Source organism: Triticum urartu, chromosome 2 (genome assembly GCF_003073215.2).
Source record: "Triticum urartu cultivar G1812 chromosome 2, Tu2.1, whole genome shotgun sequence".
Taxonomy (NCBI): domain Eukaryota; kingdom Viridiplantae; phylum Streptophyta; class Magnoliopsida; order Poales; family Poaceae; genus Triticum; species Triticum urartu.
This window is the reverse complement of record NC_053023.1, coordinates 573461645-573485520: the sequence shown is the minus strand read 5'-3', so window position 1 is coordinate 573485520 and position 23876 is coordinate 573461645. Positions and strand designations below refer to the sequence as shown.

The 23876-nt window shown below is 49.7% G+C and overlaps 3 protein-coding genes across 4 annotated transcripts; 2 read left to right on the top strand and 1 right to left on the bottom strand.

The window, feature by feature from the left end:
- The first annotated feature begins 301 nt into the window (after nucleotides 1-301).
- LOC125538859 (S-adenosylmethionine decarboxylase proenzyme) lies at nucleotides 302-2103 on the top strand. Its single transcript, XM_048702164.1, has 2 exons — nucleotides 302-445; nucleotides 539-2103. The coding sequence occupies exon 2, from the start codon at nucleotides 728-730 to the stop codon at nucleotides 1901-1903; it is 1176 nt and encodes a 391-aa protein (XP_048558121.1). The 5' UTR covers nucleotides 302-445; nucleotides 539-727; the 3' UTR covers nucleotides 1904-2103.
- Nucleotides 2104-6867: 4764 nt separating this feature from the next.
- LOC125538858 (peroxidase 46-like) lies at nucleotides 6868-10559 on the bottom strand. The gene is made up of 4 exons (XM_048702163.1): nucleotides 9539-10559; nucleotides 8717-8896; nucleotides 7631-7796; nucleotides 6868-7524 (listed from the first exon to the last, which is right to left on the bottom strand). The coding sequence occupies exons 1-4, from the start codon at nucleotides 10247-10249 to the stop codon at nucleotides 7115-7117; spliced, it is 1467 nt and encodes a 488-aa protein (XP_048558120.1). The 5' UTR covers nucleotides 10250-10559; the 3' UTR covers nucleotides 6868-7114.
- A 5069-nt stretch (nucleotides 10560-15628) lies between these two features.
- Nucleotides 15629-19910, top strand: LOC125533670 (glutathione S-transferase T3-like). 2 transcript variants are annotated; one of them, XM_048697044.1, is made up of 5 exons: nucleotides 15629-15839; nucleotides 16395-16578; nucleotides 16661-17459; nucleotides 19251-19293; nucleotides 19615-19910. In XM_048697044.1, the coding sequence occupies exons 1-3, from the start codon at nucleotides 15802-15804 to the stop codon at nucleotides 17456-17458; spliced, it is 1020 nt and encodes a 339-aa protein (XP_048553001.1). In that variant the 5' UTR covers nucleotides 15629-15801; the 3' UTR covers nucleotide 17459; nucleotides 19251-19293; nucleotides 19615-19910. The 2 variants fall into 2 exon arrangements, 1 of the variants encoding a protein (XP_048553001.1); XR_007294327.1 differs by lacking the exons at nucleotides 15629-15839; nucleotides 16395-16578; nucleotides 16661-17459 and adding an exon at nucleotides 18532-19172.
- Nucleotides 19911-23876: the final 3966 nt, after the last annotated feature.

The following is a 23876-nucleotide window of genomic DNA, read 5'->3' as shown; positions in this document are numbered from 1 at the left end:
GGTTGCTTGTAGTTACTATTGTTTTGCTAGAGGAAGTCGAAATCCAGCGTCGAAAAGCTTTTGAAATTAAATTGTGCAAAATTAATTTTAATCTTGAATCTGCTCCTATCATCAAGTCACTTAAGTTCCGTATGGCGCTTGTTCGTTGTTCGATTTTACAATATGATGTCCGGCATGTTATGTTAACCATCGAATAATTGATATTAACAAGAAAATAACTGCATAGAAACGTTTTCATAGTTATCTAGCCATGAAAGTTTGCTAGAACCTGCTGTCTAACCCCTCTTTTCTCGTTTCGCAGTTAGTGAATGTGCTAATGGAGTCAAAGGGTGGCAAAAAGTCTAGCAGTAGTAGTTCCCTGATGTACGAAGCACCCCTCGGCTACAGCATTGAAGACGTTCGACCTGCTGGAGGCGCCAAGAAGTTCTCTGCTGCATACTCGAACGTAAGGATCACGGACGAAACATCAGAGTCTCACTTCTGTTCAAACATTTTGTCTCCAGATTTGTTGCTAACCATGTGAATTTGTTTCCTGCAGTGCGCGAAGAAGCCATCCTGATATCGTTTTTGGCATCCCCTTCCCGTAGTTTAGGATTTTTATGCAATTTTATTCTGACTCTTCTCTCCCACCAATCTCTCTGGCTTGCTGCTTCACGATAATCGACCAGTTCTCTAGTCTTTCTCCCTCTGTTCCTCTCTGCTCTGCTCTCTGACTCGAACTGCAACAATGGCTGCCCTGACCTCTGCGATCGGGTTTGAGGGCTACGAGAAGCGCCTCGAGATCACCTTCTCCGAGGCATCAATCTTTGCCGACCCTCATGGTCGTGGCCTGCGCGCCCTCTCCAGGGCCCAGATTGACTCTGTTCTTGATCTTGCACGGTGCACCATTGTGTCCGAGCTCTCCAACAAGGACTTTGACTCCTATGTGCTATCTGAGTCGAGCCTGTTCATCTACTCTCAGAAGATTGTGATCAAGACCTGTGGGACTACCATGCTCCTGCTCACCATTCCTAGGATTCTTGAGCTTGCTGAAGAGCTGTGCATGCCGCTTGCTGCCGTGAAGTACTCTCGTGGGATGTTCATCTTCCCCGGCGCACAGCCTGCTCCCCACAGGAGCTTCTCTGAGGAGGTTGATGTCCTGAACCGCTACTTCGGCCACCTGAAGTCTGGCGGCAATGCTTATGTGATCGGAGACCCAGCGAAGCCTGGCCAGAAGTGGCACATCTACTATGCCACCGAGCAACCTGAGCAGCCCATGGTCACCCTGGAGATGTGCATGACTGGGCTGGACAAGAAGAAGGCCTCTGTCTTCTTCAAGACTCAAGCTGATAGCCACGTTTCCTGCGCCAAGGAGATGACCAAGCTCTCTGGTATCTCCGACATCATTCCCGAGATGGAGGTCTGTGACTTCGACTTCGAGCCCTGCGGCTACTCCATGAACGCCATCAACGGATCTGCCGTCTCCACCATCCATGTGACCCCCGAGGACGGCTTCAGCTATGCGAGCTACGAGGTCATGGGCATGGACGCCTCCGCCCTGGCCTATGGCGACATCGTCAAGAGGGTCCTCCGGTGCTTTGGCCCTTCAGAGTTCTCTGTGGCGGTCACCATCTTTGGTGGCCGCGGCCACGCCGCCACCTGGGGCAAGAAGCTCGACGCCGAGGCATACGACTGCAACAACGTTGTGGAGCAGGAGCTCCCCTGTGGAGGCGTCCTCATCTACCAGAGCTTTACCGTGAACGAAGAGGTTGCTGTCTCTGCCGGGTCGCCCAGGTCCGTCTTCCACTGCTTCGAGGCCGAGAGTGTGCAGAGCCACCCTCTGGTCAAGGAAGGCAAGCTCGCCAACCTCCTCGCATGGCGGGCGGAGGAGGATTCTCTGGAGGGCGCGGTGCTGTGCGAGTGAAGACATGATTTGCTGTCGCTATTCCGTCTGTGGAATTTGTTCTGACTGTCAGTTTGTCGTTTGGTTACTGTGAAGCAGCCGGCCAGGCTATTGCTCTCTGAATAAACTATTAGCTCTAGGTGGTTTGCTGCGTCTGCCACAATGAGCGTACTTCTGGGGAAAAGTTGTCTCGAACTTATAAATAAGCATTATTTTTCCTATAACGAGTGTCATTTTGTTATAATTAGTGTTACTCTGTGCCAAGTTGCAGTGTGTTGACAAGTGACCAGTGTGCTCATTTCCCCTGGCCTATCTTCTGATCATCTCGTACGCGCAGGAATAAACTACTGCGCGAGGAATACATGCACGAATTGATTCTTTTCTTTGATTGAAGAGAACTATTTGATTCTTCATCCTTATCTTCCTTGTTTCTGATCCTATCTTCTGCATTTCTGATTCGTGCAACCACTCCAATAATTCAGCAGTGCCGGCCTCGTGAGTTATTGGGTGTAGTAGTAACGTTTTTCGTTTCGTTCTTTTGACAACGGAGGTTCGGTCGTATGCAATCTTGGGCGTAAAAAGTGAAAGAGCAATCCAAGTTGTTGCGTATCTAATCTGTTGGAATGCAAAGATTGATGGATGATGGCGTGACCCGTCGCCAAGATATGCGCGAGGGCGACGGCTCCCCGAACGATTGTCGGGTACAGATCGTTTTATCACGTGATGACGAGTGTATTTAGGCTTGCCGATATGCGCCGTTTCCTTTGCGCCGACTCTCATCGTCCAAAGCAAAGCAATTTTTTACAACCAAGCCGCCTTGTTTCTCGCCGGCTCCCTTTTCGCTTTAAAAAAGCGAACAAAAAAGGCCGGCCGTCTTGTAGTAGTATTATTGAGCACCGCACGGGGGAGGGAGGCATCTCCCATGGCATATGCGACAGTTTCTTCTTCACTAGCCAAAGAAATTTCTCTCTTTCATCTCCTCTCGTTTTCATTTGCAGAAACGTACGCGGCTGATGTTTTGCCTCTGGTACGTGCTGTCGCTGTTTTCACCGAGAATTTGCATTGTGATGATGATGTGATCCCACCAGGAGTTCGCCGATGCTTTACTTGGCCGGCCGCCATGATATGCTGCGTCCACAAGATGGCCGCGGAATATGTTCGCCGTCCTCCCAACCGCAGAGAGAAAGAGCGAGAGAGATTCCACAACCTCCTTGCAAGCGCATCAAATTCCAGAACGCATTGACCGACGCCGAGACATGCTCCGACGCGAAATTCCTTCTGGGCCGCAGCCACCCCTTCGTTGCCAAGAAACGTGGAGTCTCCCCTGTCCAGCCTCCAGAAAGCCGTCCCGGCCGGACGCGTGTAGTGTGGATAGATAGATGCACCGAGCTGAACTCCGGTCTCGTCTTCTCCACGTACGTTGGACCGGGAATCAGGGGTTGCGTGGCTGAGCCGGGGATCGAGTGCTTGGCTCGCACGCACCGCCGATGGCACAGACCGGAGGCAAGTGGCCAGGAACAAGGCGGGCGGCGTCTGCTAGCCCGGAAGTTGCCTGCAAGTTTCGCTCCACGAGTCCGTGATGAGTGGACGTGGAATCCGAATCTCCATTAACACGCACCGGCTTCTCGTATGCTACGCGTTTTTTCTTGCTCAACATGCTACAGTATGCAACTGTTTGATTCGGCGGGGCTTTGCTTTGGCGCTGCTTCAATTCTATCCGAGGGGGTGGTTTTCATGCTATATACTTCCTCCGTTTCTAAATATTTGTCTTTCTAGAGGTTTTAAATGATGACTACATATGAAGCAAAATGAGTGAATCTACACTCTAAAATATGTCTATATACATCCGTATGTGATGACCATTTAAAATCTCTAGAAAGACAAATATTTAAAAACGGAGGGAGTATGTTTTGGGGAGGAAATCGCATAAACCACCAACCATTGGTGTTGGGTTTACACGGTTACACCAAAGCACATACTACTTTACGGTTTGTTGCACGGAAAATCGTAAATTGCAACTGGGGCTAATTGGGCATTTAAGTACGTTGATGTGGTTTTTACGAGTTGGCCCCGCTTGCAAATGCGCACATGGCAAACAAAATCGGCCACATCAGCCAGGAGGTAAAACTAACGCACCTCCGATCATAGTTTTGATTGGCCCGTTCATTTTTTTAACTTGAAATTCCATATTTTCAGGAAAATACAAGAAAATTTCAGTAACTCACACATGTATCCAGTACCATTCTAGAAAACGCAACTTATTTAGACCAACTGCTGGGTAGATATTAGAATTTTTAGTTGTTCAGAATTTGACATTAAAAAAAAGGCTCAAAACTCTAGTAAACCATTTATTTAGCCAGCATTAATCTAGGAATATTTCATTTCGACTAGATGTCCGGGAGATATCAACAATTTTAGTTAGCTCATTCAATTTTTTCATTCAAAATTTCACATTTATGAAAAGTTTGGATTTTCTTTAGTAAAACATATGTGCACCCACTACTAATCTGGAAATAATTAAGCTTAGTTGGACCAAACGTTTGGGAGATATTGAGAGTTATAGTTGAAACGTTGTTGTGGCTGTTTTTTCACGGGTGCACTTAAAAGTGGGGCCCATCCATCAGAAATCACATCAACATATCTAAACCGTAGATTAGACCTAACCACAATGAATTACACCTATGTGTGGTGTTCCGTGCAGCAAAATCTGTGGAGTAGATGTTTCGTGCAAAATCAGCACCCAAAGTTGGTGGTTTGTGCAATTCCCTCGAGTATGTTAAGGCAACCTAAATGCGCCTCAAGCAACTGTTGATGGAATGTCGCCAAATCCCCACTACAAGCGGCATTCCATGATGTTTGGCTTGATGCTAGCCTATTGGCTAGCAATTGATGGGTTGTCAACTTTTGTTGCCAACGTTACATAAACTTGCCAAATTTTAGATAAATCTTAGCGTTAGCATCATTTTTTTGCTTGTGAACACATTTGTTGGCCAAGTTCTTATACCAAACCATGCATGCCCTATTTTTTCTAACCAAAGCCTTTAGGGTCTTATTTGTTAATTAAGTTGAAAATTGCCTCGTTAATTGGCCGAGAGTCGGGGCAAAAATCAGCACATCATGCCCACCAAAACCGGACACTCCAGACCGCAAAGATCCCCACACATCATTGAGGAGAAGAACTTTGTCGAGGTTTCCAGCAAGGGGGTGTGGCTACGTCTCAGTCGACTGGAATTTAACCAAATCTCAGTCAAGTGACATAACATGTAAGAAAGAAAAAGAAGAAGTTTAAGAAGATTTTTTTGCACTGATCTCAATGTAAAATCTTACGGGTATAGCGAATCAAGTCTTACTCGACTGAGATTTAGCAAGGCTGTTCCAGCAAAGGTCATGTTCAACGCCTCCCACCATGCAAGCAACTCAAACTATATCACAGATGACCAACCAAGAGCCTTTACCGCGAAGGATGCATGAGACCCCTGTCGGCTATGCTAAATAATCGGCCTCCCAGGGGCGTGGAGGACTAGGCATCTACAACTTCGGTGACGAGCCTCGCATGAGAAACAAGCACATCTTGCCTTGACATTGCCTGTTGCGATCACCAAAGACTGCTAAACATCGAACCTACCTTTCAGAGGGCATTGTTGCTAGCAAGCAACCTCTTGACATGCAACTCCATTTTCACTGTTGTACAGAAAGAAGACACAATGACAAACAGAGGGACATGACAGGCGGGCGACGAAGAAGTCGTGGCGAGCCAACTCCTCATGCCACCATCATCATTGCCCCACAATTCGAATCCCGACAGCTTTGCACCACCGGTCGAACACTTGCCAATCGTAGCGCCGCGCACGTTCAACTCCAGGAAGGCGTGGAGTGAGGCAAGTTTTCAGGACAACACCCCAAGTAGGGAAACGACACAAGAATGCCGTTGTTGCCCGACCCTGCGATGGGATGCGACCCTCCATCGGGGACATGTGCCGCAGCACGAGGGGAAAGCTCTGCCTCTACCGCCGGTCGCCTGGACTTAGGCCGACGAGATCATACAGCGACGTCGATGGGAGGAATAGAGATGGGAAGGATTGGGGTGGTGGTGGCTAGGATTCGCACAATCCGCCCCGAGAGAGTGGGGCGGGCAACAATGTAAGCATGCCTTCATGTGTGTTATTTGCTTAACTATTGGGCATGTCTTAACAGGAGATTCGAGAATCCTACGATTGGGACACCACAAGTGTTGCAGCATGCGGTGCAAATATAATGAGCCAAGATCTTATGGGAGCTGCAAGTGCAAGAACACCAAAGCGTGATGTGAGAAGGGTTGTTTCTTGCTTGTGGGGGTGGAAAGCAAATAGTTGTTGTAACGTGTTCGTGTTGTTGGTCGCTTGTTGTTTCTGCTTTCATTCTAGATTGCACGAATAGCTCTAGGATGGTGATATGTTGTTTTTTTTCCATGGTCTGGTTGAAAGACTGGAGCTGGGCAGCGGGTGCCTAGCACGTCGAATTTGTTTCCTTCTTTTCGTGTTTTTTTAGCCTTTTTTTAGATATAAAGCTGTTTTTTTAGCCGATGGTTGCAGCCCAGCTGCACTAACCTTTCTTTCCGAAACAAAGGCAGGCAAGGGCCCAATCGATCTCGGCCGCCGCTGCTGGATCTTTCCTCTTCTTCTACTCACTTTCTGGCCGCTCCGGTCCGTGACGTCTCTACCGGCGGCCCACGTAGCGGCATCGTTACTGTAGCAAGCCCTACTACTACTCAAACACAGAGCCCAAACTGTGCTCAATTATGTACAATGTCCATGCCGTAAGGGGCCCATCGACGACATATCAGGCAGGACATGTCCCGTCGACGGCTTTGAAAGCTCAGAGCGTGGCCTGTCAGTCCGTGGGTAGGGTACTGTTGGCACGCTGCTGCATTCAATCCTGTATCCCTCACACGGGTACTGCACTGCCAAACGATGAATTTCCGCACGGAGTTTGGTAACAAATCGTGCTTCAAAAACCAAGTATTAATTCATCATCGTGCTCGTTTTGATATTTGTGGTCGCAGATAAAACGCGTGCCGTCATCTATTACATGCAGCCTAAGCAAAGAAGGCCCGACCATCATCAGCTACAAAACGAATCAACCTCATCCTCAGCTCTCGCTACTCAACACGTTCGATCCCCCTATGTATTCTGTGTTACATCATTACATGCTCATGTCCATGCACATGCCCATGCCCATGCCGAGGTCGACCGATCAGCCGTTGACGCTGGAGCAGAGCCGCCGGACCTCGCCGGCGGAGCCGGTCTTGACGCCGAGGCTGGTGAGCCGGGCGAACGAGCCGGCCCAGCTGCTGAAGAAGCTGTCCTGGCTCTGCGCGAAGGCCGCCACCCTGGCCCGCGTCGTGGCGTTCTGCACCAGCACCGCGTCGGTGCGCAGCAGCCCGCGCCCGTCCAGCAGGTTGCTGAAGTAGCGGTTGTCGAACGCCGCCGCCGAGCCGTCGTCGCAGCCCACCGCGGCGCTCCCCGACGCCGCGCACGCCCGCATCAGCTCCGTCGCGTACTCGGCGTTCATCGTGCCGTCCACCGGCACCATGCTCCCGTTCGCGTCCGGACGAAACCGCTCCCGGAACGTGCCACAGTGGGCCGACCCGATCGTGTGCCCGCCTGCACCATATGCCGGAGGCACGCCGTCAGATCAACGAAGCTGCCAATGATATCACCAGTCTAGGTAGGAAAGTGATGTTTACTGGGGAGAGTTTGTATTGTGTACCTGAGAGGGTGACGAGGTCGTCCAGGGAGAGCCCCTTGGAGGCGAAGCTCGCCGCCATCGCGTCCACGGAGAAGCCGGTGTCGATGATGTTTGCTCTCACGTTGGACGCGAGGGAGACGAGGCTGTCACGTCGGCCGAGTGAGACGGGCACCGACGGTCCTCCGGTCTGGTTTGGAACAACACAAAATTGAGCATCAGTTCAGTTGTCTTGTTTGTATGTCAGCTAAGGCTTCTCCAGATAATTTCAAGTTGAGCTATTGTTTTACCCAAGAACTTAGATTAGTCTCACCAGAACAAAACATGCGGTTAATTCAGTTGCCCATCTACTATGTGTCAAAGTGAAGGGATGGGTGAATGGTGGATGCTAGCAAATGCAGAGTAAATTTTCAGAGTACGTATGTTCTGAAGTTTCAGAATTCCATTTATGTCCATTTCCACTTTGCCATGATCGCCGTTAACTGGGACCATCTGCCATGTGCTATACTGATCAAGTGAACATGCGCATGTAGAAATGGTAATTTACTATGTACCAAAGTGAGGCTATAGGTGAATGTGGATGTTACCGCAACTCGATTGGCCTGAAATTAGCAAATGCAGTCATGCAGGGTAAATCTTCAGAGCACAAACTGCTCTGAAGTTTCAGAATTCCACCTATGTACATTTGCACTTCGCCACGTTCACCCTAAATTGGGACCATCAATCATGTGCCATACTGATCATATGCACAGATGTCAAATGGTCAGGTCCCAGTCATAAGCTGGGATTATGTTCACTAAGCTGTCCAGGGCCCCTCTCCCCGTCGTATCTGTATGTATTCATTAGCCAGACCCGCTGATCCTATGTTTCAGCTAGCCATTGCCGCATACGGAACCAGGACCACTCGATCCACCGTACGCTACACGATCTAATCCGTGCGGCATTCAGTGCGGAGTTTATGATGTCCTATGCTCACCACCAAGTACTACTGATCAGAGGGCCAAACCAAATAGGAAAATCATAGTATGTGAGAATTGTAGCAAGGGAAAGCATATGTTGCAGCAAAGTTAATGGGTGCAATGGGGTTGGGGTGGTTGCAATGCTACTTACAAAAGTGACGGCATCTCTCGCGGCGAGAACTATGATGTCGCTGCAAGAAACGGTCGCCGGGCACACGGCTTCGAGCAGCCTCTTGGCCTCGTCGATGACGTTGAACCCGCCGAGCGAGAGGTTCGCCGGGTCGGTCCTCTCCGTGCCGCTGCCCTGGATCAGCACCGACGCGTCGCATCCCTGAGATGGTAAAGGGTTAGAAAGTTGAAACTCATGGTGCATCTGTCGTGTAAGATTTCAGAAACATGTGTGTAAAATGCTGTCCGTTACACATATGCAAGATGTCAAATCTGGTGATGTATTGGCGACCTTTAAACATGTATGATAGCTCAAGTTTTGGGTCTGAATAATGCACCTAACCAGCTCAAATTAGCAAAAGTAGCCTAGACCATTCCAATGAACGAATGTTTTGAACATACATTATGTGTTATTACTAACTAAAGGCCTCAACTGGTCTGGCATAACCATTTGGCCTTGGTCACTATATGGAAAGGGGGAAAGCAAATTCTCTTACTAAAGAGAGGTGAAGGATCATGGTCATGGCAAATATCACAGTTGCTCAAGATAGTAAGAACTGACGAGGCAATGCTCCAATGACATCACAACAAGATGATTTTCCGGAAGATAATTTGATTGATTGAGGCCTAGATCTAGAACATGGACATGTGAAATTAAATCAAAATAAGAATCTATGAGGAGAATACACACATTTGTCACCATTTGTTTGCATGTAGTGAGCTCCAATGCATGGTTGCAGTGCTAGTAGAACACATCTCCCAAATGCAAGACGAGTAACAATATATTATTATTTCGAATCCATACCTCTACGAAGCAGTCATGGAAGACCATCCTGAGAAGCTTGCCGGGGATGCTGGGGTCCAAGGTGGAGGCCGACCTGACGACATCATTCACCGCCAGCTCCACGCTCGGGCAGGAGGCGGCGTAGAAGTTGGGCGACAGAGCCAATGAAGGCGTCGGCGGGGATGAGTTCGTCGGAGACGGAGGAGCAGATGGTTTCTGTGGTGGTGGAGTGGTCGTAGGAGGAGACGGCTTCTGAGCCGGCGCTGGGGCCACAGGTGACGGCTTCGGTGCTGACGGCGCCGGGGGTGGAGGTGACGGCTTTGGAAGCGGTGGCGCTGCTGGTGGTGGGGACGCCGAAGGTGGTGACGGCGGCTTTGGGGCCTGCGCCGGCGCACGTGGAGCGGGCGGCTTTGGAACCGGTGATGCCGAGGGTGCAGCTGGAGACGATGGCTTTGGCGCCTGCGCTGGCGCGCGCGGAGTCGGCGGCTTCGGCACCGGCGAGGCCGAAGGGCTAGGTGTCTGCTTCGGCGCCGGCGACGCGGCAGGGGCCTTGGGCGCCGGCACGGCAGGAGACGACGGCCGTGGAGCCGCCCGCAGCGCCGCGGGAAGAGACGGTGCTGGCTTGGGTGCCCGCGCCGGGGACGGCGACTGCGCGGAGGCGACCGCCAGCAGCGCCGACAGGAGCAGCGCCGAGCATACGACGCCCCATTGCCGCCTCCGACCCCGATCCATCACGGAGGCACTAGATAAGCTCGTGAGCTAGCCCTGCTTCCGGGCGAGTACACACGGATTTATCACCGCCCGGCGGCAGCAGCGGGCGGCGGTGGGAACCAGCTAGCTAGCGAGAGAGAGGACGCGCGCTAGCAAAGAAACAATGCTGCTGGCCGGGAAGGAGAATCTGTCTATCGTGAGTTCGTGACACGCCCAAAGCTTGCAGCGCGTTGGCACTGTTTTGGCGGTGAGCACGGGGGCGGCACGCAGCGGCTGTGTGCTACCGGACGCGTCGCCCCGTTCCTGTATGAGCCAGCTGCTGCAAGAGCAACTCCAACCGGACGACTAATTTCGTCCACCCATATTCATTTAAATCATCGCGGATCAAAACACCGGTCCAACATGTCGATTCAAACCAAAAACGCGTCCGTTTCATGTCCGCGTCGACCCATTTCAGGCTCAAATTTAAACTGAAATGCGTTGGCGCGTTTCTTCGGTGTCCGCCACAGCTCCACATGTCGGTCGGCTGACGACCGAACGCGGTCATATTAATAGCGGTCATCGATCCCTGGCCCATGCACCAGCCAATGAAAGCGTCATGAGATAATCCACGTGTGCTTCTTCGCCGGCGACAACCAAACCCTAGCAATGGGTTTCTTCAACGGCTTTGGCAAAAGCAAGGGGAAGTTTGCCCCCGACGCTTCGTCCTCCCGCGCTCTTCCTCTTTCGTCGTCGCTAACGCGTGCTTGCCTTGTGAGGCAGCGACTGCAAATTTCTATGCACCAAGCAAGATGGCAATGGGAGTTCAGGTAGTAGTTGTCGTACCCGGACATGATGTTGCCGCGCGATTGGCATCTCGATCCGCAGTGGACGCACGCCGAGGAGGTGCGCAAGTGCCGGTCGTTGCTCACGCCGAAGCAGCGACTGATGCCGGAGTACGCGCCAGACTCTTCCCATTGGGAGGTCGGGTTTGCCCTCGAGAACAAGGAGCAACATGGCCTCGACGTGCATCACGACCACACAAACCCCCTGCCTCCCCTTAGTCGTCAAGCCGAAGGAGGAGGGGGCTGCCTACCAGGCGGCGCTGGCGACGGCCGTGAAGACCTCCATCGAGGACGAGTGGCTCAAGGCAGAGGCGGAGGAGGCGGACTACCAAGCAAGGTTGGCGGAGGCCCTCGCCCTCTTTGCAGCCGGCGACTACGTGGTGCCGCCGTTCACCCTCCTGACGTCTAAAACCGGAGGAGGCAGCCCTGGCGGCCTATCAAACCGTGTTCGGTTGGGCTGGGTTGCCTCCCGTCTTTATCAACCTCACACTGACGATGACGGCAAGAGCAAAAGCAGGACGGACGACTAAGGCAGCTTACGGGCAGTGTTTTATGTTTAAGAGGACTTTGGCCAGTGGTTGACCGGCCAGTTATGTTTAATTATATTTTTTTAACTTTATTTCAGTCACGTGGGCTAACATACATATGCCTCCCGTTAGATGCACCTGCCGACTCAAATAAAATGTCTCTTTATCAATTCAAATGGATAGAAAGCGGACAAAGCGTATCTGTTTGGTTCGCCCGGCCAGCGCTACACGCTTACATTAGACTGTGTATGCCGGTGCCCGTGGACATACCCGAACGCGTCCGCGGACATTTGAAAGATGTCTGGTCAGTGCTCGTGGACAACCTGAACGCGGACATTTGAGAGACTGGATTTGCCAAGTCCGGTTGTAGACGCTCTTAAACTGTGTACGCCAGCTTGCGACACGCCGCATACGGCCATGTTCGGGTGCCCGCTTAATCCCGTCTCGCCGTACCCTTACAAGCCATCATCTCCTTTCATCATGATCTCATTTAATTAAGCCACTGGATGGATGTTTTCTCTGCTGTCCGCCCTCCTCGTCCCCCCGCCCGCCGTGAGCCGGTGCCGGAATGAATGCCCTCACGTCACGTACGCCGCGCGGCTCTGCCGTTGCCAGTTGCCACCCCTCTCTCTTCGCACATTATCGTCTCAACTGTAACCTTTTCACCGCATAATAGTTTGCTCTCTGCTCGGCATGTAGGGGTGGGGGTGATTGGTGTGCCGTAGTAACTGGGGAGCCATTGATGCCGGCATTTACTTGCGTGCCGCTGTTGGTTGGGGAGGAGGAAGAGAGGTCGGCCGGCGGTGGCATTCCCATCTGCAAATGCAAATGCAAATGCATGCAGGCTCTGGGCCCCCGGGCAGAGACTTTTTGGGCGGGCGCCATCCCATCGCCGATTCCGGGCTTTCAAACTCGCTGCGTGCCCAAGGACTCGTAGGTGGGTAGTACTGGAGCCGATGGTCGGCAACGGATGGCCCGGCGTGTCAGCGTTTTATTACAGCTCCGCCGGCCAACCACCGGGGCAGGTTTTCCTGCCCGGGCCTGTGCATTTGGCGGCCTGGAAAACCGGTCGCATTCACATGCCTCTCAAAGAAAACTGTGGTGTGGTAGAGTACGTTGGACTGGCTCGCGACGGCGACCGAGACGACACACACGCACGCGCGATTCGATGGAAAAAACGTGTAGCGCTGAGCTGTTGTGCATTGTGCCATGCTATGCTGCCGCGGGCGGCAGCTGCCTGCAAGCCTGCAGGCGTTCTGATCCGGGCAAAGACGCGTGGCCGGCAAAAGCTAGCGGACAAGACGAGCGGTGAATCCCTCACCTGCTCCGCTTGAGAGTGCGAGACGTCCAGGGGCGTCTTGTCTGGAGATCAAATGGAATGAAATGTTTTGCCTCTATTTGGTTCATGGGAATTGCGGAATTACCATCCATATGCATGCGACGTATTCCTTCGGTTTCTAAATATAGATTTTTCTAGAGATTTTAACATATGACTACATACAAAATAAAATGAATGAATTTAATACACTTTAAAATATGTCTGTATATATCTGTATGTGTGGCAGTTCAAAGACTTATAGTATCTTGAAACGGAGGGAGTACATATGTAAAGTGAATAGATGCAGGAGTAAGAGCAACTCCAAAGGGCCGATCCATTTCGTTCGCCTGCGTCCATTGGATCGGCGTGGATAAAAGTGGCGGATCAACGCGCCGACCCAAACCCAAATCACGTCTGCGTCGCTTCCGCGCTGACGCATTTGCGGCCCAAATTTGTGTCCCAAATGCGTCGGCGCGGACGCCGAACGGACGCTTCGCGCGCCTTCTCGCTGTTCGCCGCGTCCCCACATGGCGGCCGTCCAACTACCCGCTGCCCACGCGATCAGCTTAATTTATAACGACGGGCCCACGCGTCAGCGACGACGCTCATCCAAACTCGCCGTCCCCATCTGCCCATCCTTGCTCCCTCGTCGCCGGCAAACCCTAGCCACCGCAACCACAATGACGATGGGCCTCTTCTCCGGCGCCAGCGGCAGCAAGGCCAAGGGCAAGTTCCCCGCCACCCCTTTCCCCTCCGAATTTCTCCCACCTCCGCCGGCGCCTCGCCGGCAGAGGCAGCGCGTCGACGTGCCAGTGCATCAGGCGGAGTGGCACTGGCAGAACCGCCAGCCGCTGCCATATCCCGACGTGACGCTACCGCACGACTGGCATCTGGATCCAGATAGGATCCCAGTGCCGGCGGCGCCGCGGTCGGCTCGTGCTCACGCGGAGGAGGTGCGGCGCCGGCGGGCGCTGCTGACGGCGGAGCAGCGCCGCGACTCCGCCTACGCAACCGACTCGCCCAACTAGGCCAGGTGGTTCACCTTCGAGCACGAGGAGGCGAGGCGCCGGGGCGTGCGCGAGGTCGATCGGAGGCCAACACCGCTGGTCGTCCGCGAGGAGGACCAGGCGGCGGAGGACGCCTACCAGGCGGCCCTTGCGGCCGTCTACCGTGAGAGCGAAGAGGATGAACGGCGCAAAGCGGAGGCAGAAGAGGAGGCCCGCTACGAGGCGGCAATGGCGCAGGCCCTTGCCCTCTCCGCGGCGGGCGACATCGTGGTGCCGTCGGTGGCCCCGCCGTTCCCCATCAAGCCGGAGCCGCAGCCACAGTCAGAGCCCGAGCCCATCGCGCGCTTCTCCTGGAATGGAGTGGTGCGCGAGTGGGTGTCTGCGCCACCGGTCTGGCTGGGGGCGACGCCGGCGCAGGAGTAGGCCTACCTCGAGATGTGGCGCCAGCGCCAGCTGGCAGAGGAGCGTCGGCAAGGCGAGTACGAGGAGATGCTCGAGCGCGACCTCGAGGAGGAGGCGCGCGAGACCGAGGAGGAGGCGCGCGAGACCGAGGAGGAGGCGCGCTAGGCCGCGGCTGCATAGGCGGCCGCACAGCCCCCCGCTCCGGCACTGCCTGCGCCGGCACAGCCCGACATGGCAGCGCTCTGGAACACGGCGTTCGCCTAGGCCGGGCCTGCGCCGACGCTCATCGACCTCACGGACCCCGAGGACGACGACGACGACGCCTAGGGCAGCGCGCCGCCTCGTAGTTTAGGCTGTTTTTATTTTTTTAATGCAAATGTGGACGCGTGGACTCTCGGCGGCCTTCGTGGCCGGCTTTAATGTTTAATTAATGTAGTTTCTTTTTTTAAATATGCATACATTTATTTTTTTGGCGCCGTCTAAATGGGTCGCAGGCCAGTGTTGGACGCAGGTGCCGACCCAAATGCGGAAGTGGGCATCCGTGTCCGTCTAGCCGACCCAAATGAACAAAAAACGTACGAAATCGATGTTCGTTTGGATCGGCCCGTTGGAGTTGCTCTAATAACTCTTTTCATTAGAGAATGTATGACAAAAATGCGTACTGTACTCCCCTACTGAAATTCATTTGCAAACAAGCATGGCCAGTTTTGCTAGTGCCTACGAACAAGGCAGGCAAGCCGGGAGTAAAGTTCATTTTCTGTGTGTTTCATCGTAGTGACTAGTGAGCACCCAGTTGAAAATCTCTTCCAAGTTTAGAGCAAGTATAATAAGGCTGACTCAGCTGGCTATAAGCCCTTCCACGTCAGCCAAATCACATCTGGAGGGGAGAGAAAGAGGGAGAGAGAAGCGAACGGGCGCTTCGTCAAGCGCCGGGCTGCGGCACAAGATACGAGAGCTTTGCACCCGCTTGCAACCCGTGGCGAGCGCTAGAGCCGGCGCTCTCGATCCCCTGCGCCTCTCCCGCCTCCCGCGCTTCTCCTTCCTCCTTCGCGCGCAAAAATCAGCCCGTGCCGTCGCCCCAAATAGCTTCCTCGCGCCAAATCAAGCCTTCCAAATTTCCCCAAATCGCCACCTCTCCCGAACCCTAGAACTGTCGCCGGCGCACATCAAGGAGATGGGTCAGCAGTCCAAACGGACGCGCGCGCCGGCACCTCGTGAAGCCCCTCCACCAGTGCCTCTGCTCACCCCGCCGCCAGCGCATCTCCTGGTCCCGCCGCCGACGCATCTGCTGGTCTCGCCGGCGCCTAAGTCCGCCCCGCCGCCCGGGATCCCATCAGCCTTCCCTTCAAAGCAGAGAACAAGCACTTGGATCCCCCCAAGACCACAAGAGTCTCTGGCGGCTAGTCTGCAGCAACCAAGTGAATCGAGTCCTACGGCTCAAGGTCCTTGTTGGGCACCGCCTGCCTGCATCGGTGGCTCTACATCACCTTGGTACATGGCTGGCAATATGGACTACTCTGATCCACAAGTATGGTATGAATTTTCTCCATTGCTTATCTCAACTCTGAATCGTGGTGTCATTTCTTAGAGCTGCTGACACACTTGTATGATATGCTAGTTAGATGATACAACATCAGAAATCTATCTACTACTCTACTGTCTATTTTCAGAGTTCATTTTTAGTAGCTTAGTAATGATAGAAAAAGAAAACTTTCTTCTGCTAGATGATCTTTCTTTGATGTACAGGAGCATGTGACTTCTCGTTTGCTGAATCTTGGATTGCAGTGTAGTGTAACTTTTCAGTTTCCACATGATAGTGTGTATGATATATGACTGCATAAACTATTTTTCCTTTAAATAGTTGTTGTGATCAATTCAGATTTTTCCTTTAAATACTTGCTGTGATCAATTCAGATTTTTCTTTTAAATAGTTGTTGTGATCAATTCAGATTATTTTTCCTTTAAATAGTTGTTGTGATCAACTAGTATGCATCTCAAATGTATTGTATTCAGATTTTACAATTTTGAGTATATACTTGCATTTAGTTCGGTGCTGATCGCTCTTCGTTTCTTTATGTCGTTGAGCAGGGGAGTGGATTCTCACCCACCTGGTGGTTACCTTAGTTACTTTCAGAACACGGCAGGCCCCACACAACCTATGCACAATGGGAGTTCACCGCAACCAGTCAATGCTGGCGATGACACAAATGGTGGTGATTGTGGAAGGACCGAAAAACGCTTGCTATGGACAAAACAAGAAGATCTTCGATTGGTATGTCTCTTTTTGCATTCATGCTGGCTCCATGTGTTTCATTACTAGCAAATTCAATTAACCCCTTCTGATAATATTGTAGGTCAGTGCTTGGTTGAATAATTCCAATGACCCAATCCAATCAAACTACAGGAAGAATGAACAATATTGGAAAGATGTTACTGCTGTCTACAATAGTACCACCCCAAAAAACAGGGAACGACTAGTCAAGCAAGTGAAAGATCGCTTTGGGAGAATTAAGAAAAGGGTTGCATGGTTTTGCGCGAGTTATAAGGAGGCTAGTGCTTTGTATGCTAGTGGTGAATCTGATGCAGATTTAAAGAAGAGGGCAATGCAAACTTATGAGGAAGATCACAAAAAAGATGGTCCGTTTATGTTTGAGCATTGCTGGGAGATTCTTAAAAAGGAACCAAAATGGGACGCGTATTTGGAACGCCTAGAAGGTCTGGAGCCGGACAAGAGGAAGTTTAGTGTTGATGATGAAGTAGGGAAGCATTCCACTATAGATGATGATGATGATGATGAAGATGAACGTCCACCGGGTGGCAAGCAAGCTAAGGAGAAGCAGAAACGAAAAAGAAAGGATGAAGTTTGTATAATAGATCTTGAAGATGGGCTTCAAAAGTTTGTAGATGCCCAGAATGCAGCAAATGAAGGCCGCAAAGAGATGTTAGAGACCCAAAGGCGTGTTTCTGCTGAGAATCTTGAAGCACGGAAGCTTGCTCACCTTGTGGCAAAAGATCACAAAGAGTCGGTCATGCTAGAAACATATCGCTCATTGGTGATGCAAGACACAACCGGGATGCCTGAAGATGTGAGATCTGAGCATGTGTTGGCATTGAAGTGTTTAAGGGAGAAGCTATTTGGCAAAATGGTCTAAGGTATTTCCTACTGTCCGTTGTCTTAATTAAAAGTGGTCATGTACTTAAATTGTAGTCAATGGTCCAGTACTCTAGTTACATTGTAGTCAATGCAGTCCAGATAACCATGCAATAGTGAAAAAACTCATCTAGTCAATAGTCAAATTATACTTAACTTCTATGCAATCCAGATAACCATGGAGTGGAAAAACTCATGTAGTCAATAGTCAAATTACACTTAACTTCTATGCAGTCCATAGTAATTATATGCCCAGGTAAACAAGACACATCCATATAATGCTCCATCTCCTCTTCAAACTCTTCCACCCAAACCCATCTTCCTTCCTCTACTTCTCATCTTCCTACCAAGCCTACCGACCCATCTTCCTCACCCACCATGTCCGATTCATCATCATACACAGATGATTCTGATGAGCTAGCCCCATCCAAAATCATGGAAGCCTATGTTGCTGAGCAAAACGTCCTAGACTCCTTTGCTGAGAGGCTCATGATAAAAATCAAGGCTAGGCTCGGATATGGATCATTGCAGCGACGATACGGTCCAAGGAAGGTCATTCGGAGGGATCATGAAGGTGCTCACGAGCGTCTGGTGGAGGATTACTTTGCTGCAGATCCACTCTACCCCGAGAGTATGTTTCGTACAAGATTCCGTATGAATAGAGGTCTCTTCCTCTGCATTGTGAATGCCCTAGGTGAGTGGTCCCCCTATTTCACTTATAGGGCAGATTGTTCTGGTAGAATAGGGCTCTCGCCATTGCAAAAGTGTACAGCAGCCATGCGCATGCTAGCCTATGGCACCCCTGCAGACGCACTTGATGAGTACTTGAAGATTGGGAAGTGCACTGCATTAGAGTGTTTGGACAAGTTTGCAAAGGGGGTGATTCAGGTTTTTGGTGGGGAGTACTTGCGACGCCCCACACGGGAGGATGTTGAGCGTCTTCTTCAGGTTAACGAGTCTCGAGGTTTCCCTGGAATGCTAGGAAGTATTGATTGCATGCATTGGCGATGGGAGAAGTGTCCTCTTGCATGGAGGGGGCAATTCACCCGCGGCGATTATGGAGTACCAACGATGATCCTAGAAGCTGTTGCTTCCCAGGACCTTCGTATTTGGCATGCTTTTTTTGGAGTTGCTGGGTCAAATAATGATCTGAATGTGCTCAATCAATCCCCACTATTTTTTGATGCACTGAAAGGAGAAGCCCCTCAAGTCCAATTTTCTGTCAATGGGAATGAGTATACCACAGGTTACTACCTTGCTGATGGTATATACCCAGAATGGGCTGCCTTCATGAAGACTATACCACTTCCCCAAATAGAGAAGCACAAGTTGTTTGCCCAGAAGCAAGAAGGGGCAAGGAAAGATGTCGAGCGCGCTTTTGGGGTATTACAGTCCCGTTTTACCATTGTCCGTCGGCCTGCACGTCTATGGAAGAGAAAGAGTGTTGGAAGGATCATGAGGGCTTGTGTGATTCTCCACAATATGATAATCGAAGATGAGAGAGAGCAGGCAAAAATTCATATTGACTTGAATGAGATTCCGGGGGCTTCATTTGCTCTACCTCCCGAAGTGAATGTTGGTGGTAATCTATGTTTCGCAGATGTGTTGCGTAGAAAAGCTACTATTCGTGCTCGTCCACAGCATGCCCAACTTAAAAGTGATTTAGTCGAGCATATCTGGCATAAGTTTCAAAACAGCCATCATAATTAATCAAGGTGGGATATTGATATCTGCATGTTCATATTCCTTTTTTTTACTGTAACCTTGATATGTTACATGCATTTTTATTTCAGGAGTGAGCTGTGATGTGGTGATTGCGGCAGCTGTTATTTATAGGTATACTTTCTCTGATCTTAAATTGTTCTTTTCGTTAACCAAATAGTTCTGTACTCTATAGTTTAGTCAGTGTGAATATATTATTGCTCAAGAAATTTATTTGATCTGCCAACATGCTTGTATAGAGAGTGAGATCTTCTTTATAGCTTGTTCCTCTTCCTATTGTTATAGTATTTGTTTTTACTGAACCTGTGTAGCTATACAGGATTTATAGAAGTGATTTTCTCCAGCATTACTACTCAGTGTTACTTCTTGATGTCACATGCTGTAAGTTTGCATTGGCTAAATTTTTAAGCTTGACCCGGTTCCTTTTCCATACAGTGGTTGAAGGTTATTGATGCAAATGAGTGGTTGCTCCTTTCCAGCGAAGTACCCTCCATGCTTTATGACTTTTGTCATCGTCCAGATCAAAACTATGATTGTTGCTTGTGGTCGTGAATGGCTTGTTTGCCGGAGATGTTATCTATTATGTTTGCTGAATGCTTTCTTAAAGACTTATGTAATCTTAAGTAATTACTCATGATGCTATGGAGTAGTATGATGCTGTGTGACATGTTTGGAGTACTATGATGCTGTATGACATATGTTTGTTGCCTAAATGCCAGTCAGTCTTCCTATTTCCTGGTTGCACGGATGGCATGTATATGTATGCTCTTTGAAATGGCCACAAAGATGTTGTTTACTGTAGATCACAGCAGATCATATGCACCTGCAAGCATTAAATACTTCATATTAAATGGAGCCATGCTAATAGCCAGCCAAAACGCCAGACTACTATATGAGAGAAGGCTTTATGATGACGTGGCATTGCTATATAGCCAGCAGCCGGCTATGCTATTATCTTTGCTCTTATGCCCGGCTGGCTAGAAGCACGCAGAGGCCATCTGCCAATTGGTGTCACTGACGTGTGGAAAAGCGCACCAATTGATTAGTCACTTTCTAAAAGAAAAGATAAGTGGGCCCTTGCTCAAGATCATTCATTTTTATTTATTTTTGAACACTGCTGAAGATCAAATGTACCTCACTCTGGGTTGTGTCGTTTTGACCGATGTGGGGTGGACACGTCACGCACAAATAGGCCCAACCATTTTTTTCTTTCAAAAAACCAATCATATATTAATTAACTTAAAATGTTTGTACAGTCGCTCATAACAAACTTTGCCACGCATGGCGGAACGGAATGAAAAAGAAAACCATTGAAACTATTATCAAAACTAAACTTTGCAATCTCATGGACCACCATATTAGCACTTCTGTTGATCTTAAAAATCTATAAATTCACCAACAACTTTGAAACATCTACAGCTTCTTTCTTTAGATCAACAAGGGATGATCTGTCCATAGAATCTCTTTTAAAAACGGAGGCCACAAAGAAACAACCAATTTTCAAAATGACGGGCATTTTAGTGTCATACCAATATATAGGCCGGGCAGGGACGCTCTAAGTTCCGCTTCCTCAACGCTATAGCAAACACCAATATAATCCCAGGAGGAAAGAATCACTTGTCCACAGTGATTTCTTACAACTACCCCCACGCTTGCAGCTTCAATGGCCTCCATAAAACTAGCGTCGACATTACTCTTGTAGAAGTCTGGGGTGGGTGGCCTTCAAGGAACAACCTTCCTCTCAATGATATTGGTTGGCTGAAGTTCCAGCTCCACTTGCCTCCCTTTACTGCATATCTTCACCTGCATTTTAGCATGACAAGACGAGAAAGATGCCCAATAATTTTTGACAAAACTCACTGAGGCTGAGATGAATTCCATTTCCCTACCAGAGATCAAATCATTCCTCAAGTGACAAGCTCTCGACAACATGAATATAGTTTGCTCGCGTACATGCGAAGTTAACTGGTCCAATAAAATAAGGAACCAGTCCAGTCCAGAATATTTGAAGGTCTCCTCCACCTGTAATTTCCACACTTCCTTCAATGACATACGGAACGCACGAGCCTTGGGACAAACCACCAACGCGTGATAAATACCCTCATCGTCAATACCACATATTAAGCTGTTGGGGAATGCAATAATTTCAAAAAATTCCTACGCACACGCAAGATCATGGTGATGCATAGCAACGAGAGGGGAGAGTGTCGTCCACGTACCCTAGTAGTTCGTAAGCGGAAGCGTTATGACAACGCGGTTGATGTAGTCGTACGTCTTCATGAACGATCGATCCTAATACTGAACGTACGGCACCTCCGCGATCTGCACAAGTTCAGCTCGGTGACATCCCACGAACTCACGATCCAGTAGAGCTTCGAGGGAGAGTTCCGTTAGCACGACAATGTGATGATGGTGTTGATGAAGCTACCGACGCAGGGCTTCGCCTAAGCATCGCTACGATATGACCGAGGTGGATTATGGTGGAGGGGGGCACCGCACACGGCTAAAAGATCAATGATCAACTTGTGTGTAATGGGGTGCCCCTGCCCCCGTATATAAAGGAGCAAGGGAGGAGGCCGCCTGGCCCTAGGAGGGCGCGCCAAGAGGAGGAGTCCTCCTCCTAGTGGGAGTAGGACTCCCCTTTCCTAGTTCCACTAGGAGAGGGAAGGAAGGAGTGGGAGAGGGGAAAGGCAAGGGGGGCGCCGCCCCCCTTCCTTGTCCTATTCGGACTCAAGGGGAGAGGGCGCGCGGCCTGCCCTGGCCTGCCCCTCTCTCTATCCACTAGGGCCCATTAAGGCCCATTAGTCCTCGGGGGGTTCCGGTAACCCCTCCGGCACTCCGGTTTTTCTCCGAGGTCACCCGAAACCCTTCGGTGTCCGAATGTAGCCGTCCAATATATCAATCTTTATGTCTCGACCATTTCGAGACTCCTCGTCATGTCCGTGATCACATCAGGGACTCCGAACTACCTTCGGTACATCAAAACACATAAACTCATAATACCGATCGTCACCGAACGTTAAGCGTGCGGACCCTACGGGTTCGAGAACTATGTAGACATGATCGAGACTCATCTCCGGTCAATAACCAATAGCGAACCTGGGTGCTCATATTGGTTCCTACATATTCTACAAAGATCTTTATCTGTCAAACCGCATAACAACATACGTTGTTCCCTTTGTCATCGGTATGTTACTTGCCCGAGATTCGATCGTCGGTATCTCAATACCTAGTTCAATCTCGTTATCGGCAAGTCTCTTTACTCGTTCTGTAATACATCATCCCACAACTAACTCATTAGTTGCATTACTTGCCAGGCTTATAGTGATGTGCATTACCGAGAGGGCCCAGAGATACCTCTCCGACAATCGGAGTGACAAATCCTAATCTTGATCTATGCCAACTCAATAAGTACCATCGGAGACACCTGTAGAGCACCTTTATAATCACCCAGTTACGTTGTGACGTTTGGTAGCACACAAAGTGTTCCTCCGGTATTCGGGAGTTGCATAATCTCATAGTCATAGGAACATGTATAAGTCATGAAGAAAGCAATAGCAATATACTAAACGATCAAATGCTAAGCTAACGGAATGGGTCAAGTCAATCACATCATTCTCTAATGATGTGATCCCATTAATCAAATGACAACTCATGTCTATGGTTAGGAAACTTAATCATCTTTGATTCAATGAGCTAGTCAAGTAGAGGCATACTAGTGACACTTTGTTTGTCTATTTATTCACACATGTACTAAGTTTCCGGTTAATACAATTCTAGCATGAATAATAAACATTTATCATGATATAAGGAAATATAAATAACAACTTTATTATTGCCTCTAGGGCATATTTCCTTCAGTCTCCCACTTGCACTAGAGTCAATAATCTAGATTACACAGTAATGATTCTAACACCCATGGAGTCTTGCTGCTGATCATGTTTTGCTCATGAGAGAGGCTTAGTCAACGGGTCTGCAACATTCAGATCTGTATGTATCTTGCAAATCTCTATGTCTCCCTCCTTGACTTGATCGCGGATGGAATTGAAGCGTCTCTTGATGTGCTTGGTTCTATTGTGAAATCCGGATTCCTTTGCCAAGGCAATTGCACCAGTATTGTCACAAAAGATTTTCATTGGACCCGATGCACTAGGTATGACACCTAGATCGGATATTAACTCCTTCATCCAGACTCCTTCATTTGCTGCTTCCGAAGCAGCTATGTACTCCGCTTCACACGTAGATCCCGCCACGACGCTTTGCTTAGAACTACATCACCTGACAGCTCCATCGTTCAATATAAACATGTATCCGGTTTGTGACTTAGAGTCATCCGGATCAGCGTCAAAGCTTGCATCGACGTAACCATTTACGACGAGCTCTTTGTCACCTCCATAAACAAGAAACATATCCTTAGTCATTTTCAGGTATTTCAGGATGTTCTTGACCGTTGTCCAGTGATCCACTCCTGGATTACTTTGGTACCTCCCTGCTAAACTAACAGCAAGGCACACATCAGGTCTGGTACACATCATTGCATACATGATAGAGCCTATGGCTGAAGCATAGGTAACACCTTTCATTTTCTCTCTATCTTCTGCAATGGTCAGGCATTGAGTCCGACTCAACTTCACACCTTGTAACACAGGCAAGAACCCTTTCTTTGCTTGATCCATTTTGAACTTCTTCAAAACTTT